Genomic DNA, 21,577 nt, shown 5'->3' on the forward strand with positions numbered 1-21,577 from the left:
AGGACACAAAGATAAAATGAGATACAGCCCACTTGTACCTTGTATCCTACAATTAAACCACAACTTCCTTGTTCCTTCAGTCTAGTGAGCCCAGCAAACACCGCAGTCTGTTATTCCTGGAGCGCCTATGCACACAATGTAATGTTTAAAGTCTATTTATTTATTCTCTGCCAGGACAACTCTATGATCTGAAAAGCAGGATGAGGAGGATGAGTGTCTACCCACAACATGGCACAGCTCTGGAAAACCTGGGACTTACGGCACATGAAATCCAGCAGGAAGTTGAAAACAGTAGGTCATGTTTGTTAGAATCAGATCGTCTTTGCTAAATCAGTAATATATACTGTAATATAAAGCATTTGAAAATGATCCAGTATAGCCTGGCTCTACTAGGTATGAGTTTTATTTTGGGTATTTAATTTGATATTTGTTTTATTCTTTATAAGGTCTGATAAGATTTCCTCACATTTCAATAGAAAATATTGACATATAGTGTACTTTAAACTATTATTATTATTATTATTATTATTATTATTATTATTATTATTATTATTATAATAATTGTTGTTGCTTTTTAGAAAACGACAGTTGGTCAAAAAATTATGAAAATCAGGGTAATAGTAACCCTAAATAAAGTTATTTCATATTGCTTTCTTAACTTCTGAATTTTTTATATTAATAATGTGATATCTAAAAGCAATGTAATCACATCTGAAAAAAGACCATTTGTCATTCTATGCTCTACAATAAGAAAAAATGTCACCAAAATAATGTGTGTGTGTGTGTGTGTGTGTGTGTGTGTGTGTGTGTGTGTGTGTGTGTGTGTGTGTGTGTGTGTGTGTGCGTGTGTCATATCAGGACACAAATCTGTATAATGACATGGGTATGACACAGATATTACAAAAAGGAGGTGAAATATGGAAATATGAGGACATTGGTGACGTCCTCATTTCTCAAAATGCTTATAAATCCAACAGAATGAGTTTAATCAGAGAGTAAAGCTGCACACAGTTTCTTGTGATGGTTGGGTTTAGTGGTGGGGTGGGGTGAGGGCAATATAATATACGGTTTGGACAGTATAAAATGAATGGAAACCTATGTAATGTCCCCACTTTTAACAAAAACAAACATGTGTGTGTGTGTGTTTTCCTCAACCATAGAACTATGAATTATAGATATTTTACACATTTTAGACCCGTAGCTAGCTTGGTAAAAGGGTGATTCTTTTTTCTCAAAATTGTGGACTTTTTTAGTTATTTGCCTCATTTTCTATTTAATTATGAGATTTTAATACTGAATTTACATCACATTTTAAGCACTGTTTTTGCTAAATAGTAAAATATTTAATAAATATTTAGAATAAAGAAATATGACAAATATATATATATATATATATATATATTTTTTTTAAATATATATCACATATATCATTAGAAAAAAAAACTTTTAAATTACAAACTGTAGCCTAATGTATTTTGTTAGGCAAACAATAAACTGGTCACCACGTTCAACTTTCCTCGGTCAGAATTTGACCATTTGAATAATAAAAAATTAAAACATAAAATAAAATAATAATAATAATAATAATAATAATAATAATAATAATACTTTAGTTCTTCACAATTTTCCTAGCCTCTCTTGTAAAAAAGTACATTTAAAAATTCATGGATAACAACAAAAGCCAAAATATTATTCAATCAGTTTTAATATGGGACACTTTTGGTGCTTCACACTTTTTGGTCATGATTTCTTTCTTTTTAAATAAAGTCCAAGATTTAAAATAAAAGTTACTTGTCAAATGTTTTCTCTATTAAAACAATACACAGTCGTGAAAGATGACTTTGCTTATGTTTTCTTGAATAGCTGGATGTTGGGAGTCTTGAAAAATAATTGTTTGCATTGACCAAAACTGATCAGCTGAAGTCAAACCAGGATTTTGCTTGGTCTTAAAGCCTTTTTCAAGGGGTTATTTTTACATTTACGATGGCATAACATTCAAAATGTCAGAACAGTCAGAACAGATGAACTCATGTATGGGATAAACTCTGGACTTTTGTCAGTGTCATCCAAACCACCCCAACCCCCCTGGCTACGGGCCTGCATTCAATACACAATAAAACATGATTAGTGTAAAATATTAATTGTGTTTCCTTTTTAATATCTCTTCACATGTAATTTCTTCCTATAACAGCAAAGCTGAATTTCAGTCATTCAAAAAACATTCTAATGTGCTAATTTGAGTATACAAAATTATACTTTTGGTAAAATTAACAATAATTTATTTGCAATTGAAATCTTTTTAGGATTAAAAATGTATTTCAAATCACCTAAATCCATCCCTGTTGAATACAGTTCAAGTCAGAAAACTGAAAGTCCTGATCAAGTTAAGCTTGACGAAGAGAGGACTTTTTTCAACACATTTCTAAACATAATTAGTTTTAATAACTAGTTTCTAATAACTGATTTATTTTATCTTTGCCATGATGACAGTAAATAATATTTTAATAGATATTTTTCAAGACACTTCTATACAGCTTAAAGTGACATTTAAAGGCTTAACTAGGTTAATAAAGTTAACTAGGCAAGTTTTAATTTGTTGTTAATTAGGCAAGTCTTTGTTTAACAATGGTTTGTTTCGTATCCAATAAAAAATAAATAAAAAAAACAGGGTTAATGATATTGACCCTAAAAACTGCCTTTATTTTACCGAAAAATTTACAGAAAAGAAGAATAAATATTACAGGAAACACTGTGAAAAATTCCTTGCTTTGTTAAACATCATTTGGGAAAAATTCACAGGAGGGATAATAATTTACATAAACTGTATATTTATTTATTTAAAAATAACACACAAGTGTATCAAAAAAAACAAAAAAAAAAAACATATACAATCCTTACTTTTGTCCCCAGATACGTCTGAACTGGTATCAGATCTGTCAGACCTGTCAGCCGGAGCCAGATTTCAAGCGATACGGTCATTACCTATGTCATATAACGAGAGGAAAGCAATCAGGTTAATATCTTTTGCATTATCATACATTTATGCAATATTTCCAACAATGCCTGATCTAAACTTGAACTTGCAATCACCTCAACAGGAACAGAGTGAACAACATCAAACTCTCGAAAACCATCCTCCCCACAGACTGTCGTCAACAGGTGTCTCTAGTAAGAAGATGACACACATTTTAAATCTAGATGTGTTTTTTATTTCACATTCATCATAGTACTATATCATTATTCTGAAAACAAAACACACCTTCAGTCTTTCCGCAGGTTTCGTGCCAGCTTGACATCCGCCAGGCAGCGTTTGGTTGTATGGCAAGATACTCTGAAGGAGATCGGGGGCAGATTTGGCACTTCTGTCCTGTCCTACTTCTTGTTTCTCAAATGGCTGCTGAAGTTCAACGTCTTCTCCTTCGTCATCAACTTCTGCTTCATCACAATCCCACAAATTGTCCATGCGCCCAATATCAGCCATGTCACAGGCTTCAGAGGACTTGAGCTGCTCACTGGCGTGGTGAGTTATTATTCAATTGACTCTAAATGTTACATTCGTTCAACACAACATTCTATCTGCTAGCTAAAATACAATGTAAAAAAATGCTGGATTCCACACAATCGATTTGTGTTGGGACAACATGAAGGAATTGAGTTAGCTTTACATTTTTACAAATTTAAGTGGATTGAACATAAAACAATTAAGTTGTCCCCCTAAAAAACCCTCAAGACATGTGTTGTTTTGGCTCATTTCAAATGAGTAAGTTGAACAAGTAGCAAACTTGCTAATTATTTGAGTGTATTAGCACTGCTCAAAAGTTTACAACCCTTTTTTTTAGCTTTGAAAGTTGGTAAACAGTATACTTGCATCACACCATTACTAAATTAAAACATAAATCCATAAACTAAATATTTACAGAAGCCTCCAGGCAGCAGTAGGAATAAATTAAAACCAGCAGATGAACTGTATTGCATCAGTTCTTGTTTTATTTGACAAAGAATCCTTAATCCATACGATAGCGTTCATATATTTACATCAGTTTATGTTTTAGGGGGAGAATATCATGCGGCTATTCAATATTAACCTGAACTAAAGAGTAAATATCATTAGGCATGGCCCAGCATAAGTTTCTGACGGTACCTTGGATAAAAACACCAAGTTTCACAGTATGTCTGGGTAAAAACAACCTTTTTTTTCCCCTATTGAACACAATATATTTAATTTTAGGAAACATTTGTAATATTTTTGAACAGTAAACATGTCAGGCTAAGTAGGTCAAATAAATCATTAACCTCTGCTCTCTTCATTAGTTTCAAAAACACACATTTATTTACAAAACCTAAAAATACAATTAAAACCCTTACATACTGTATACCTTAGGAATGGTATAACGGGAATTTTTTTGTTTTCCCGAATCGCTGTAAACCTTAAAATCATGCCTAGTGTGCACCAGTTGGTGTTGTGATGTTCAGTCAAATCACATCTAAAACGTTTGTTCAAACTACTTAATTCAATTGAGCTGAAACAACACAAATTACTGAGTTTTTGGGGGACATAATTGTATGTCCAATCCACTTCAGTCTGTAGAAGCTAAGAAGTTAACTTATTTCCTTTATGTTGTCCCTACACAAATCAGTTGTGGAATACATTTTTTTACAGTGCATAATAAACATCATTATACATTTTGTAAAGATTATCATTCATTCATTTCAAATGTAGTTTGTGAATGTACAGCATAGTATCAGTAATATCATGATACATCAATTGTATCAAATTTCTATGTTAAACTTTATACAGTTTCTACTAGCTATGTTCAGCTTTAGGAACAAACGTTGGAGCTGAAATTACAAACTAGCTAGTTTTTAAACAATATTCTAAGCCTCTAGTGTGGACAACATGTTCTAATAGAAGTAACACAACCCAATACAAGTAATACAACCTAACCCAACCCTTTTATAAAAAGCTTTTCTTAGTTTAAACAGGAAAAAAATAAGAAAATAAACTTTGGTAGAACTTTCTTTTAAAGGTTATTTACATAACCAGTGTTGCCAATAAAATACCTTAATTTAAAAAAAATAAAAAGTACACTATTTATTCATTCATTCGTTCATTTATTTTCATTTGACTTAGTCCCTTTATTAATCTGGGGTCACCACAGCACAATGAACCGCCAACTTATCCAGCATATGTTTTAAACTGCAGATGCCCTTCCAGCCACAACCCATCAGTGGGAAACACCCTTACACTCTCATTCCCACACATACACTACGGACAATTTAGCTTACCCAATTCACCTATACCACGTTTTAGGGCTGTGGGGGAAACCAGAGGACGGGGAGAACATGCAAACTCTTCACAAAAACAGCAAATGACCCAACCAAGGCTCGAACCAGCAACCTTCTTGCTGTGAGGTGAACAACGTGCTACCCATTGCGCCACCGTGCAGCCATTATTTATTCTAATTGATGTATAAATATTCTGTTAATTCAAGTTTACTTTTTTTAGCATATGTATTTATTAGCATTTATCCATCTTAATAAATGCTCTAACAGTTAACTAATCTTTAAGAGTTCACCCAAAAAACAAAACCGTCATTAATTACTCTCCCTCCACTTGTTTCTTTCGTCTGTTGAACACAATAGAAGATACTTTGAAGAAAGTTTGAAACCGGTCTCCATTGAGTTCCATTGAATTGCTTCCTTTTATGAAAGTCAATGGCTAATGGTTTTCAGCATTGTTCAAAAATATCATCTTTTGTGTTGAACAGAAAAGAAACTCAAAGGTTCGAAAGCGCGTAAGGGTGAGCAAATGTTTATTTTTGGGGTGAACAATCCCTTTAATGAATTGAAACCTAATTTTTTCATTTCGATGAGGCGATGTCATTGACCCATGAACATTTCCTGCTTGTTATCAAACTATTTCATAACTGTGACAAGAGGCAATACAATCCTAACTTAAACTTCTATCGTAACATTATTTATCAATGTGTTTCTTTTCGGATTGTCGGAAGCTATATACATTAAAAATGTAAAACAGGAAATACATTGGGACCATTGTTTTTGTTTACATCCTTCAAAATGGTCTATAGAATATACAGTAACAAAATCTTGTTCGACAGGGCTATTTCAACCAGACAGTCTTGTTCTATGGCGGTTATGACGGTGAAGTGATTGTATCCAAACCAGCCTACAACATGCAGCTGGCCTACTTTTTCACCATAGCTGCATACATGGTTCTGTGTGGGCTTTCTCTTATTTACAGGTAACATATTATGGAGTACTGAAAGTTGTTATGGCCTTTAATGGGATACAAGCAATACAAGACTTGCTTTGTTCTATATGACTTATTCCATTCTGTTTAGCAGTGAAACATTTTCCCAGATTTCACATATGGAATATTTGCCATTTGAATTAGCCTATGGCATTTAAGTCAATGGCTATGATTGTTTTGGAAATTTGCATGCTTTGACTCATGAGGTCACCCTATGAACTGAAGTGACGACTGATTCAACAAGCTACTGTTACAATGTACCAAAGGCAATAAAAAAAAAAAAAAAAAGACCTGTGTTCTTGTCCTCCTCCACAGCATGTCCAGATCCTTTCAGAAGAACTTTGTGCTAGAAACAGGCCCCGTTTCTGGAGGAGCCTGGCGTCTCCTGTGCAGCTGGGATTTCAGTGTCGTCAATGAAAAAGCCATACAGTACAACAAGAACAACCTCGGCATTCAGCTCAAGGTTCATACCCGTTTATATTTCTGAAAGGCATCATCTCTTTTCTGCTTCCCTTGGCTTATTCTGCCCGTGTCTTCCAGGAGTCCTTATCAGAAAGGCTACAGATGAAAAACAAAATCTCTTTGTCTGACAGAATAAAGCATCTGTCCCTTAACTTAGTAGCCTGGCTGCTCTGTTTATTACTTGCCTTAGGCTCCGGTGCAGGCATCTACTTTCTGGGTACGGAACAGTTGGTAAGTTCATTCTAAAATTATTGAAAACACATACTATCAATTTCTTACTTAAAAAAAAATAACTTACATTAATAATATAGTGCTTTTTTGACACTCAGAGTGCTTTACACATTTATTTTTTGGTGGGTGGGTAAGGTTGGGGGGCTCTTCTCATCCACCACCAGTGTGCCGCATCCTGGATGACACTATGGCAGCCATACTGCACCAGACTGCACACAACACACAGCTAATTGGTGGAGAGGAGACAGTGGGATGAAGCCAATTATGATATAGGGAAGGTTAAGAGGCCGTGATGGACAGAGGCCAGTGGGCAAATTTGGCCAGGATACCGGGGTTAAACCCTTACCAATTTTCAAAGGACATCCTGGGATTTTTAATGACCACAAAGAGTCATGACCTCAGCTTAATGCCTCGTCCGAAAGACGGCGCTCACTGAGCAGTAGAGTCTCGATCAATATAATGGGGCATTAGGTCCCACACAGCCCACTGCTGGTCTCACTAACACCAATTCTGGCAGCAACCTTGCTTTCCCATGTGGTCTTCCATCCAGATATGGGACCTATTTTTAACACGTAATCACTTTGTTACTGCTAAAATAGGTTTAATCTAACTTGATTGCAATGCAGACGTAATGCATTCGTCATGTTATTATTATGAGAAGTCTTTTCAGTGCATATTGAGTCACTTTCCTTTCATCCGAAATACAATCCTGTGCACTTGTGGGATAGCGAAATATAGTTTATGCTCACATCTGTTTTGAACATATCTGATGAACCAATAACTCACTGGGCCATTCATATTAAGAGCAGTTTACGAAATTGCTGAATGAATCAGTCATTTGAATGAATCAAATGAATTAATGGCTTAGTGCCCAATTCAATAGACAAATACCATCACCTACTGGCAATTTTAGTAACTTTTTTTAAATGTATTTATTTCTATATATAAAAACATATTTAATATATTCATATTAATAAGAAAAATGTAATGGATAGTTCACACAAAAAAATAAAATGATGCCATTGTTTTGCATTTGTATCGTTGTGTTGTTTTGAAACTGTATGGTTTTCTTTTTTTTTGGTGAAACTTAAAGGTATTTTGAAGCATTTTAGTAACTGGTTTTAAATCTGCAATTATCTGAAAAATAAAAAATATATATATATAAATAAACACAAATTTATAACTGGAAAAAAGGGGGAGGGGGTTTGGGGGAGAAAGCATGGCCATATAGGCCTAATATTTACATTATGGCAATAGATTCTGTTTAATCATACATATATTTTTTCTTTTGGGAGTAATTTCTCAACCTAATTTAATATGTGATTATAAAGATTAATTCATTGCTACATTTTTTCATTAATCAAATAAAAAAAAAAAATGACAGCTCAAGTTTTTTGACTGCTAAATAGCAGGTCAGTAAGCGATTTCATGCAATACATTAAGTAGAAATACATTGCATTCAGCCTGCGCTTATATTTCCCTACAGACCTTTAGTTTCAACCAAGATCCAAATGATTTAGTGTCTGAGGCGTCTACTCTGCTTCTGCCCGTGGTTGTGTCGCTTATCAACCTGATTGTGCCTCTCCTTTACTCCCTCATTGGCAAAATGGAGACTTACTCCAACCCACGGGCTAAGATCTACATCAGCATTGCAAGGTGCGATCAGAGTTTTGTTATAATTACCAGAAGCATCAGATTTCCACTGTTAACTATGTAACTGTTAACACTTCATTATTCGGTTTGTTCCTAGAAATATTATTCTGAAGATGTCCCTTCTTGGAATTCTTTGCTTTTACTGGCTCAATTTTGTTCCTGACAAAATCCCAGTAGGTGCACCAATAATTAAATGTTTACATGGGTTACCAATAAAGCACTATTATGCCTCTTTGTTTGTTTGTAATCTTTTTTCTTTTTATTATAGTGTTGGGAGTCCTTTGTAGGACAGAGTGTATATCGACTTCTGATCATTGACTTCATATTCTGTCTGCTTGGCATTTTCTTTGGAGAATTCCTACGCAAGTAAGTCAAAAACTGGAACTCAAATACATCCTGACTATTGAACTAGATTTTTGAAAAAAAAAAAAAAAAGTAATAAGTAAGGACCTTAAAGGGTGTCAGTGGGGTCTTAAAAAATTGTTAAAAAGTCTTAAACTATATTTTACAAGGCATTAAATTTGATGTCATTTTTAATTATACAATGTACACACCCCAGCCACTTATTAGGTACACCACTCCAATGCAAATTTTTAATCAGCCAATTACATGGCAGCAACTCAATGTAGACTTGGTCAAGGCGATTTGCTGCAGTTCAAACAAAGCGTCAGAATGGGGAAGAAAGGTGATTTAAGTTACTTTGAATGTGGCATGGTTGTTGGTGCCAGACGGGCTGATCTACTGAGATTTTCACACACGACCATCTCTAGGATTTCACTAATGTTTGTTGAATCTTTGTGTGGGTTACAATGAAAGTGAAATAAAATTGGAGGGCTTGGGGTTGGTAAATTACATTTTATTTTCATTTAAAAGAGAATTCTTTTTTTTTTTTTTTACATGTGTCCTTGCAGAACAAAAGCGTCAATTTCTTTAAAAATTTGCTTACCTACCTCAATAATTGAACAGCGCTATACTGTAAATGATATATTTGCCTTTTACTTTGTACCATAAGCTGTGTTTTTACAAAGCGATGAATGAATAAATCTGAGAAGATGGTTTATGTTACAGTTCTATTCAAGAGTATACCGTGCATTCTTCACCATGAACAGCAATCGCTGATTACAGATGACACAAAATCAATCGATTCACTTTCATTTCACTTTTTCAAAATTGCTACAGTGTAATCGGAACCATGTGCATCCAAAGTCTGGGCGTCCCAGAGTTTGACATTGCGAGGAATGTACTTGATCTGATCTATGCTCAGACTCTGGCTTGGTAAGTCAATATCTCTTAAAGTCTATACTTTGATATTCCTTCCAGCTGACGAGCATCTCTTTTATCTCTCTTCCTGTGCAGGATCGGAATTTACTTCTCCCCTTTACTTCCTGTAATGCAAGTCCTTAAACTGTTCATCATCTTTTACCTAAAAAAGGTAAGCACCATTATAGTATTGTGCCCTTGCATTCATGATTGCATTGCCACGGCTTTAATCTGGTATTGCGTTTCAGCTCAGTCTCAGTATGAACTGTCAGCCTCCCAAACACACTGGCAGAGCTGCACAGATACAGACCGTCTTCATCGCTCTCCTCTTCTTCCCTTCATTCGTGGGAGCGCTGTCTATGGTGGCTTTCACCGTCTGGAGGTTTGAGCCTTTCTACTTTTTAGATTTTCAATTACAGTTTCATCAACTGTTATCAGACAAACTGATGCATGAAGTGTTGTCTGTAGCTGCATTTATGGTTCTATGAATATCAAACAATTCCAGATCAACTCCTAAAGGGACGGTCAACCTAAAAGTGATGTTTTGTCATTGTTGCTGGTACGCAAATAGTTTTGGTTCACTTCTAATTTTATTTGTAGATAAAATGGAAGTCTAAGGAAGAGACATAATAAAAAAAGAAAGTTAGAAGTACATTTAAACTTTTATGGTATGACATCTAGGTGGGAATGATGCCAATTTAAATTTTTTAAAAGCATTATAGTTTAAACATACTTCTTTTTTCAGAGAGTCTGCACTCAAAAAAAGACTTTTCCTGCTTGTTGAAACTACTTAATTAAAATGAGTTTAAATAAGAAACAACACAGTTGTTAAAGGTGCATATGTAAGTTTGACATCCAGTGGTTGAACTAGGTTTTGCATTCCTGGATCAAAACAAGTGCAAGCATAGGGATCCGTTCTTCGTACCTTGGTTAAATGATCTAAGGTGATTTGGCAGATCCTGGATACAATTCGTTTAATCTTAGTAACTGATCTCTAGCTAATTTGGTTCTTCAAACAGGTTTGCGTATCATCAGATTAAAATGTCTAGATGAGCTGATCTGAGATCGCTGCTGTGATTGTGTTGTGAAGGACAGATCTATCGATGGGCTAACAGTACAGTAGCATAATGCCATCATCCGATGAATATTTAATTTTCCATGTGAGCAAAATTACATTAAATTCATAGTAAAGTGTTTGTTAAATATGAAATGCAAAAACTTTCCACCTTTGTTATGGGGTGCATGTTTACACCTTCGTGTGTGAAGTATTTATCAATTGATTTAGTTTTACATTTAGAGCAGATTTTCTAGCCTACATAAATTGTAATAATGATTCAGTTAGCTTAATCTTTTTGTGTTGGGACATCATGGAGGAATTGCGTGGAACCAGCATTTTGTTTTTATTTAAATAGTTTGTCTATGTAAAAATGCACTAGACTGATGTCACACTTCAACAATTTCACATAAAGCTAATTGTTATAACCTGATACATTCATAGCAAGAAAAAAAAGATACATTTATAAGACTTTTAAAACTGTGTATTGTGTTATCTATAAAAAGGGGCATTGTAAAATAATAACTGAGCAATTTGTGTTCTTCACTGTAGAAATTGCAGGGTTCCACAAAATTTCTTTATGTTGTCTTAATTGTTTTTACAAATTTAAGTGGATGAAACATAAAAAATTCAAGTTGTTATAAAAAAAAACTCAAGAATTGTGTTGATTTAGCTCAATTTAAATAAGCAGTTTGAACAAGCTGCAAAAGTATTTTACAGTGTTGTATCTAAAAATCGGAATCGGAAATCAATTGGAAATGAAAAAGAAGATGAGTTAATTTAATAAGAGAAAAAAAGTCAATAAACCAAGCCACAACAAAATACAACCACAACAAAAAAATAAAATACATTTCTCGGAATATAATCAAACTTATTTTTTTAGTTTCACACAGAGTTTCAGCCAAATTCCCAAATACTTTCATGTGGTGAAATTGAAGCACTAAATATTTAGCAAATCCTTGATACTAACATACTTGATACAGAATATCGTGAACATATGGAGAAGTCAAGGGGGGCGTTGATGTAAAAAAATAAATAAATAAAAAAATAAAAAAAAATCTATACCCATATTTGCTTGCATCTTTGAATAGAAAAACCAATAAAATGCAACAGTGTAAAATATCTTGTGTGAACCTCTTCTGCAGCCTGCAGCCCTCAGATCAGTGTGGGCCCTTTCAGGGTCTCAAAACCCCCTTCCACACCATTTTCAATTGGACTGATTCAATTCAGGGCCCTCCTGAAACCCACTGGGTCTGGTGGATATTTGAAAACGTCCTAAGAAGTGAACTCTTCTACTATCTGATTAGCCTCATCGTACTGTAAGTCCACAAGCTGGATCTTTCCGAACTACACATTTATAGGAAAATAATAAAATAATAATCTATTTTTACATCCAATATTTCTCCGGGAAAGCTGGAGACTTTCTGATTCTTTCATCATTCCTTTGTCTCTCCATTCAGAGTTATCACTTTTTTTCTCTGGCAAATCACTCAGGGACGGAAACAGCTCATCAAGTCTCTGCGAGAGCAGATTGTAAATGTGAGTGCCAAGATCATACGAAGCTCATTTTAAGCATCCTCTGTGCTTCAGTGTCATCAAGAACTGCTATATATGGATAATAGTTCTAACCTCAACGACTCTTCTTTTATCTGCTCGTCAGGGAGGAAAGGACAAAGCGTTTCTCTTGAACAAACTACAAAATATCCAAAGGCAGAGAAGAGAAATAGCATCTTACAGTCCTCAGGTTTGTCTTTCTCATGTATACGGTCTGGTCTACACCACAAAAATTGGTTCTTAGAGTTTTTGTCTTGTTTATATAGTCCAAATATCTGCACTGTAAAAACACTGGTTGCCTTAAATTAAGCTGAATCAAATTAACCCTACAAGTCCATTAAACTTATATTATGCTAGACTGAATAAAACAGCTTACGTAACTTGTATAATTAAGTTAGAACATGATAAAAGAGGCCCTATTATACATTAAAAAGGGTCATATTTTGGTTTTAAGGGTCTGCAACAAGTTGATATGCATGCAAAGTCAAAAAACACTTTCATTGTCTTATGATTTGCATTTATTTTTACCTAATTTTCCCAGCGGCTCCTGTATGAATCGTTCAGCGATTCCTTTGTTCCTAAAACCTTCCTTAGCGCGATGCTAATCTGTGCTGATTGGACCGATGAAATGCCCACCACAGCTTATCAACAACACTGAAGTAGTCAGAGTGCATAGTGTATGTGTGAGCATACAACATACAACATATTTCCGACCCTTCTCCCACCACTCTCTCATTTTGTAATTAATCCTGGAAAACTCCCGTAATTTCACACTTATTTTTAACACTAACTTTCCATCACACTTCCAATAATATCCAGCTGAGCACAGCTGCTACACGACTTGATTCAACCTGGATCTGCTACAGTGTTTGTGGGCGGGGCCGCAGGTTTCAATTTTCCCAAGTTTGTACACGCAACAATTGGGCGGGGCTTAAGTTTCGTACCGGCGTCACGACAAAATGTCTAAAGATTTCTTACCGAGACGATTCATTTGAAGCACTACGAGTCGACTTTTTTTTATAAATGAATCAATAGTTTTAAACATGGTGCACATTTCGATTTATGCCTTAGCAGGATATTTCACTTCACTTAGAGCTTCAAAAACCCATAATAGGGGCTTGATAAGTTATAATGAACAAAAAACATATGCACTCAGGACTAATTGATCATATAGTAAAAATCAAGTGTAAAATAAAGAAGTATTTTCTAGATAAATAAAAAAGTAAGATCTTGTTTTTATAAATAAGAAAAAATTAAGTAAGTTTTTCCTTTAAAATAAGTTTAAAAATCTGCAAATGGGGTAAGGAAAAAATCTTGCTTTACCTTTAATAAGATAATTTTGCTTACCAAAATTGGCAGATTTTTTTTTTTTTTTTACTTAAGGAAAAACTCTTTATTTTGACATTTATTTTTTTTTAAATGATTTAAACGTTTTATTGATTTTTCTTATTTGCAAATAATGCAGATGAATATCAAATGCAAAGCAATACTAGATAAGCAGAACAACACACACACACACAAAATAACATCAAATAAATAATTATGTTTTCAATATAATAGCCTTAATCATTATTTTATCTCGTTATGTTTGCTAGCAGCGTGGGTCACAGAAATTCTCCCCATTTACAAAACAAATTTCGATCCTTCCATGTAAACTGTAGGACTGCCACTTGTCTCTGAGATGCACTCAAAGATCGGTGGTCCACTGGAAGATTTCCAGTTTTTAACAATCACCCATCTGCCTAGCATGACACAGCTCTGTATCTTGACATAATATTTCTAAAAAAAAAAAAAAAAAATGCAATATTTTTAACCTGTCTTTAAAACCCTCCTTGATTCAAGAATTTTAAGATCTTTGACCAGAAACAAGACAGAAACTCTAATAAAACCATTCTTCTTGCATTTAGTTATCGTTAGTAAGATATTGTACTACTAATAAAAACAAAAAGTAATTTGGAGATTTTAGCCCAGAGACAACAGAAGTCAGGGTAAAAGTCATTAGAAGGTTTATAGGGTACTCACCTACTGAAGATTCTTTCACACCAGTGATTGTGTCTTCAAACTCCACAGCCGCTTAAAGTCTGTGATTAAACGTTTTCAAATTTAGTAAAAAGTTACACATAGCAAAGTTCATATATATATATATATATATATATATATATATATATATATATATATATATATATATATATTTTTTTTTTTTTTTTTTAACGGGAATAGCCTACATACAAAGGACTAGTAAACTTTAACTACAGTGCTCAGCATAACTGAGCATACCCCATTTCGGAAATGAATATTTTTATCCATTTTTCAATAAACTAAGGTCATATATTTTTGGCGCATTTGAACAAAACTGATTTATTGAATGAATATATTTATTAAAATTATGTTTTAGTCACCAAATGCCTTTAAAAATAGAAGGATAATACATTTAAACTCTTGAAATATTGGGGGGGGGGGGGGGGAATTACAAATTACAACATTTCAACAAATGTATTTGTTTCTCTTAAATTTTGCTCTTTGAATTTTTTTATTTACATTTTTCCCTAACATATAAACTCAGTTGTTCTAATTTGGGATCATTATCAAAAGTTATTTTGTTCGATTAGCTCGAGATGTGGCTTCAGTATGGACTAATCTAATGTGTATGCACAAATAAAATACTTTAAAGCATCCTATAGAAAATATTAATTTAAATGAGAGATTTGTGAGGGGTGTAATCATATATGCGGAGCACTGTAGCTTATTCCTTGGTGGAAAAATAATATTTTAATATAACATCACAAAACCTTTCCTTTCCCATCTGCATTCCCTCAAGAAATTATATGATGCAAATAATATAAAACATGCTAAAACTATATTTTCCATAAGTTTCTCAAGAGAACACAATAGTTTAAATATGCTAACAATTTGCAAGTTGTTTAAACAGGATTTTTGCAGGTTTAACCAAGTGAAGTTTAAGACTTTTTAAAAGACTTAAGACCACTATGAATGACATTTTAGACTTATACAGGGCTAAATGCTAAGAATTTGTTTCACCCGAATATCCCACTTAGAAAAGACTTTCAATTGCCAAATAAAAAAAAATTACCAAAAAAAATTCAATCAATTAATAAAACAATCATATTTTTTTCAATAATTTTTGCATTCTTTTAAATGAATTTTTAAATATATTCCTTCACAGACTTTTTAACCCTTGACAAGAATAGAACAAAACACAGCTGTCAATTACTTCAGTCTAAAAAGTAATAAAATGAAGAGGAAAATTAATACATGTTACAAAAAGATTTAATACCTACAACACATTTCAGTAGATTTAGGACTTTAAGGCTTAAAATTTAGCTTTTGATATTTAAGACATTAAGACCCTGCAGATACCCTGTTACATTTTACAATTAATTTTTTATTTGTTAACAGTTTTATTTGTACAATTAGTTAGGTAACTACAGTATATTAGCTAACACAAACCAACGATTAATCAATCTACAGCATTTATTAATTATAAATGTTAATTCTAAATAATATTTAACATTAAATTAGTTAAAAGCAAAGTTGACAGTGTATGCTGTATCTTTTATGTATTTTACATAGCTGTACTTTATAGCAAAGTTTTTAAGAGATAAAATTTGTATATATATATATATATATATATATATATATATATATATATATATATATATATATATATATATATATATATTTGTATATATATATATAAATAATGTATTTTATTACATTACTTTTTCCTTCATCCACACAGCCTATCAGGCGCAGTATGCGGGGGAGTGTTCGGACAGTAGCTCAGGTAAGCCCAAAACACATCAGGAAAGACATTGGGCAAATAAATGATCAGAATTTCACATTTGGACGGGATTAAATTTCTCTGGAGATCACAGAGTTTGTCCATGAAACAGTAGGTGTTTGCAATTATCACAAAAAAAAAAAGTATGAAAACAGACCTGGGAGATTAGGATGGAATTTAAATCTCTTCTGAGAGACACAAAGATTTCCAAAGACCTCCAGAAAAACTAACCACTTCCAAACAGAGATAATGGGGCATATGCACAGCTCGTGTTTTTCAGCCAACGGTAAACCTCCGGAGAAAGCTTAATGTGACCAATTTCATAAGGTTCTTTTTAAAAGCACCGATGTTGTGATGTAATAACAATACAATCAGTTAAATAGAGTTAAGCATTTATTTAGCTGTTCAAGTGAAAAGCGAAATGAAAGACTTTAACCAATAGTACCGTCAGGATCAGCAGGCGAGCTAAGAAACTCCTTTGAAAACACTAAATAAGGTAAAATAAATTGTCACATTTTCAAGACTTGGAGGGGGGAAAATAGAATTGAATGCAGTGCTTCTTGTCCGCTCTGAGACCCAATTTCTATAGTATGTCTATCAGGCAGTGAAGATAACTGACTTTTAAAGAAATCAGACCTTAAACGTGGCAATTTTATAATGGAAATCGAAAGCGCTGAGGCTTAGTGGCTGAAATTATAAGTCTGTGTACATATACCCCATTACGGTGTAAAGATGGAAATGAACACTTATGCATTTGCTCTATTAGTTAAACAAGTATTTGAAGGTCACCTATTTGCAGGCACTTTTAAAAACCCTGACCTTCATTTCTTTCATGTAGGAGTTTGACCAGACGACATACTACAACCCGAACTGGATCAACACACTGCCCATGGATATGTGAAACCACAAATCGAACAATGCTGTATATATTGAATTGTAAATATTGCATTAACTATCATCTCTACTACATGGGAAAAGACGTTGTTCGGAAACATCAATAGTAATGATGCAGGAATGACTTTTTGTGCTCGTCCAATAGCCCTGCAAATTGAAATGTGGAAAAACAATAGACATTGTAGCCAAAAACTAAAAATCTAATCTCAAGACTTAATTTGTGGACATTTTTTTAATTAAATAGTTCCCAAGTTTTAGTAATATTTCTCTCACTTTTTCAATTATGTCAATTAATAGACAGAATTAAGCTAAAATGAGCAATAACATTCTTTTTTTCCCCTCATTTCTTGTGCAGGGCTCCACAAATACTGTCAAATGAACATTTGATTTGTTTTTCCACCAATACACATCTATTCTGATGAGATATCTTTGTAAATACGAAAAAAACAAATTACTATTTTCATTTATTATTAACTTGCTGGATACAAAGAACCCCAAAGCATTGCATTTACTGATAACATTATCCATTTTATTGTGAAAAAAGTTGTTGCTTTTCATACACTAAGAACTGTACAATCAATAATTTAAAAAAAGTTCTTATGTTCCCCCCGTTGTCGTTGTTTAAAGAATGTCCAATAATTAGGCAAGTTATTCAGCAGCTTTTAGCTTCAACCAACAGAAAATAGTGTTTACAATTGTGTTCCTACTGCTCCACCAAATCACATTTCCCTTTATCCCATTCACACCTTTCAAAACCGCCCATTTGGCAACACCAAGAGGGTCCCATCATACTGTCAACCATCACACGCAAAAACCATGAGCGTGTTTTTAAAACAGAGGCTTCGATTACAAAGAAGAAAACACTTTACAATACCAAAAAAGAGAGGTTGAAATGGAACGTTCTAACTAAGTCACAGAGTTTCTTTGCACTGTATGACGTGCAACGATATTACAGAGAACAACTTGTGCTCTCAGGTGAGAGGCTCAAAACTAATACCTACTCAAGATTCTGAAGATGCTCAAGAAAAGGAACAAAACACTTCTTTGTAGTATTTCTATAACCACAGCCTTTCAGGATTATTAAAACAGGGGAACCAAAACACCTTCTGTGGACCCTTTAGTATTTAAGTCACCCAACAGATGGACACTATTATGCACAACTGCTCTAAATGCACCACCGAACATGTGCCAGGTTCATTCTATCAGCTATAGCGACTGCAAAAGCCCTGGAGCGAATAGCTTATAGGTCAAACACCAAGAGCTTAAGGCCCTCTAAGGGAAGTTTAAAGGCCCCCTGCTGGCAGCCGTCGCTCAGCCGGGTTTAAACAGGCTTCATTGGGCAGCTCTTGTAGCTGGAGGCCGGGGCTCGTCCCTGAGATGAAGGGGGTGGGAGAAGCAAAGAGAAAAAGAGGGGGATTTGATCAACTGAAAAGCATCCATAATTCAACAAGCACAGCTCATCAGATCCGAAAGAAACAAGCAGACGCTTCTGACACGTTCGAGATCTAAAAGGAGCGCTATGACGTTTCTATTGTGCTTGATATTTAGGAGCAAGCTTGAGCGGGTTTATTATCCTTCATTCTGACATACATCTATAGAGAAGTCATGCTGCGTGTGCAGATTGAAAGGGCTTCGAGCTAAGACCTGACTTTTGAACTCATGCTACAACACTGAAAACTGGTAGAACACATGTGTGATTAAATCACGGAGCATTTTAGCCAGAGACTGCTGAAAATTGTGCTGAAAATATATCAGGAGAGAACTGAAATGCAGGAGATATGAAGGAGAAAATCAGGCTGCAAGGCTTGAAGTCTGAACGTGAGTGGTGAGGTAATTACAGTGTAGGGTTATAAGATTGGAAATATAACAAATAACCCCAAAACAGACATGCGGGAAATGCAAGTCAGAGAAGGAAAGGAGCTGAGAGTAAAAAATAAACTAAAAACAGACTAAAAACCCTTTGCCAATACTGTCCCCTGAGGAGAAATTTCCTGCGATCCTTGGTTTCTGACCCAATGAGGAACAATTCATCAAAGTTTGCTGGATCTTCATAATGGAAAGAAGGCGAATAAAAGGTGCCATGGAAATGTTTGTGCCTAGTGCTCCCGCAGTCCACATTCTCTCTGGTGATTAAGTCACTGTGCAAATGACCATCAAATTCAGACACGACCAATTCGCAGTGCAAATCACATTTTTTAATACATCAGTTCAAATGTAAGCACTACAAATGGCCTCAGCCCTCTCACTGTAGGTATGCATGCAAGACCATGTGACCGTTCGAGGTACTTCAGCTTTTCTACAGGGAAAACAGAACCCCTGTAAAGAACAAAAAAAAAACACCATATGCAGAGCACTGAGGATTAGGAGTATGAGCAAATAACACAACCAAAGCGGAAAAAGCCCATAAAGCAACTTCAAAATCGCAGCCTCTCAGCAGCCACTGCAGGGTTTGATCTGCATGGATTCTCCAGCAGAGGGCGCTAGCGTGGCAGGAAACATGCTGTAGGTGGTCACCGCATGAGTGATAAATGGTGTACTGCAGCAAGGTGAGGGAGTAATGTGGCTCTTAGTAGCAGCAGGAAGTGCTCTTTCACTTGCTGCTTTCCCCGTGTTGAGAGGTGCCACACCCGTGTTGCGTCATCGACCCAGCCCTGTGTCGCTTTCCTTGTGTGTTTGTCCGCGTGCACCTGAGTGTTATATAAGTGAAGGGAGGGGGGGCGGCCCGTCCCTGTGCCTGGAGGCTAGGAGATCTTACAGTTGTTCCTGGTGCAGTTCTGTGGTGGACTTTGTGGCGGCCGGATGGATTTGGAGCGTTTAAGACTGTTACCTTTGCTGCCTCCGGCGGCATTGGCCAGCGAATACGAGCGGCCGTGCATCATGACAGCATTCATGCCGTTCGCCATGGAGAATGACTTCAAATGGCTCTTGATGGCCACAGGAAGTGGCAGCTTATCGATTAGGTGCACAGGGGTGCAGGAAACAATGGCACGGCAGCACAAGTCCTGCAGACTGAATACTGGAAAGACACAAAAGACAAAACACACACACACACATTTCAGTTAAAAGACAAAAACGATTGAAACAACCTGGAGGCTGAAGCATTACCATAAACCATAAAAACAACAAAAAAATAAGCAAATGGTACTCTGGGGATTCAACAGTAGCTGCCTCGGTGCATCTGCACGCTCGGATCATTTTTTATTCTCTTTACAAAAGTAATGAGAATGTTTTAAATTATTCAACATTCCCTCAGCAGATGTTAACACGCTGCCTGCCTGCATCTCTTTTCTGACAGAGGCAAATGCAAATGATGAGATTCACATGGGAAGCTTGACATGGGAATGTTAGTTATCGGTATTAGAAAGTGATATACAAGGGGGAAAACCTCGTTTGGTACGTTTAGCTAAAAAAACTATGTGAACAGCTTGGTGCTGTTAGCAAGGCTTTTTTACAGTCTGTGTTTGAGACTGACAACCATATTTACAAACAGGTGCAACTGTTTCAATTAATAATGAACTCTCTACTTCTTACTATGGTTTACAGGAAGTTCTCATCTCTCAATATTCAGGAACAAAGCCTGTAACCAGTCAAAGCAAATAAAATATGTTTCATAATATAATATATTATAATATAATATAATATAATATAATATAATATAATATAATATAATATAATATAATATAATATAATATAATAATATATTTAATCTGGTTTTAATAATTTTTAATTCTTTTTTTTCTTGTGCTATATCCAAATATCTAAATGTGCTATATAAATAAACTTGCCTATAATATAATATAATATAATATAATATAATATAATATAATATAATATAATATAATAAACAGTGCTGAACAAAAATTTGTCTTGATTAAACTTATCCAAATTAATAGTTTGTGTTGACATAATAAACGTGTGCGTATTGTGTATATTTATTTTCCATACATAATTACACACATGCATGCATATATTTGAGAAAACGTGTATTTATATTTAGCTATAATATATTTGTATATGATACAAAATATCTATAATTTTAAATATATATGTTTTGTATATGTATGTGAGTGTGTGTATGTATATATATATATATATATATATATATATATATATATATATATATATATATATATATATATATATATATATATATATATACACACACACATATACATATTTATATATTTCTTATGATAAAACAAACTTTTATTTCAGATGTGATTAATCGCAATAAATTTTTACCAGTTTACCAGTTTTAACAATTAATTTTTATCAGTAATAATATAATATAATATAATATAATATAATATAATATAATATAATATAATATAATATAATATAATATAATATAATATAATAATTAATATAATATAATATATAACAAAACAATGTCGGT

The 21,577-nt window shown here is 34.2% G+C and overlaps 2 protein-coding genes and 1 long non-coding RNA gene across 4 annotated transcripts in view; 1 reads left to right on the forward strand and 2 right to left on the reverse strand.

Moving 5' to 3' along the window:
- Nucleotide 1: 1 nt before the first annotated feature.
- On the forward strand, nucleotides 2-17,786 carry tmc5 (transmembrane channel like 5). Of its 2 annotated transcripts, XM_087244529.1 has the most exons (19): nucleotides 2-84; nucleotides 197-291; nucleotides 2,911-3,013; nucleotides 3,099-3,168; nucleotides 3,266-3,520; nucleotides 6,120-6,262; nucleotides 6,587-6,734; nucleotides 6,812-6,964; nucleotides 8,451-8,620; nucleotides 8,715-8,790; nucleotides 8,886-8,983; nucleotides 9,797-9,892; nucleotides 9,974-10,049; nucleotides 10,126-10,259; nucleotides 12,077-12,250; nucleotides 12,392-12,470; nucleotides 12,592-12,675; nucleotides 16,246-16,290; nucleotides 17,126-17,786. In XM_087244529.1, exons 1-19 carry the CDS (start codon nucleotides 17-19, stop codon nucleotides 17,186-17,188), a joined length of 2,130 nt encoding a protein of 709 aa, XP_087100655.1. In that variant the 5' UTR covers nucleotides 2-16; the 3' UTR covers nucleotides 17,189-17,786. The 2 variants fall into 2 exon arrangements, with proteins under 2 accessions (XP_087100655.1, XP_087100653.1); XM_087244527.1 differs by having other exon boundaries at nucleotides 79-291.
- On the reverse strand, nucleotides 11,684-14,566 carry LOC141381203 (uncharacterized). The gene is made up of 2 exons (XR_015480844.1): nucleotides 14,508-14,566; nucleotides 11,684-14,264 (listed from the first exon to the last, which is right to left on the reverse strand). It is a non-coding gene; the product is annotated as an uncharacterized LOC141381203 (long non-coding RNA).
- Nucleotides 17,689-21,577, reverse strand: part of rab40c (RAB40c, member RAS oncogene family) — a 35,437-nt gene continuing 31,548 nt past the window's right edge. Inside the window, exon 6 of the mRNA NM_001040348.1 lies at nucleotides 17,689-20,197. Coding sequence (NP_001035438.1) covers nucleotides 19,923-20,197 — 275 coding nt within the window. The 3' untranslated portion in view covers nucleotides 17,689-19,922. The remainder of the gene's footprint in view (nucleotides 20,198-21,577) is intronic.

This window comes from Danio rerio, chromosome 3 (genome assembly GCF_052040795.2).
Source record: "Danio rerio strain M-AB ecotype USA chromosome 3, GRCz13ab, whole genome shotgun sequence".
In the NCBI taxonomy this organism is placed as follows: domain Eukaryota; kingdom Metazoa; phylum Chordata; class Actinopteri; order Cypriniformes; family Danionidae; genus Danio; species Danio rerio.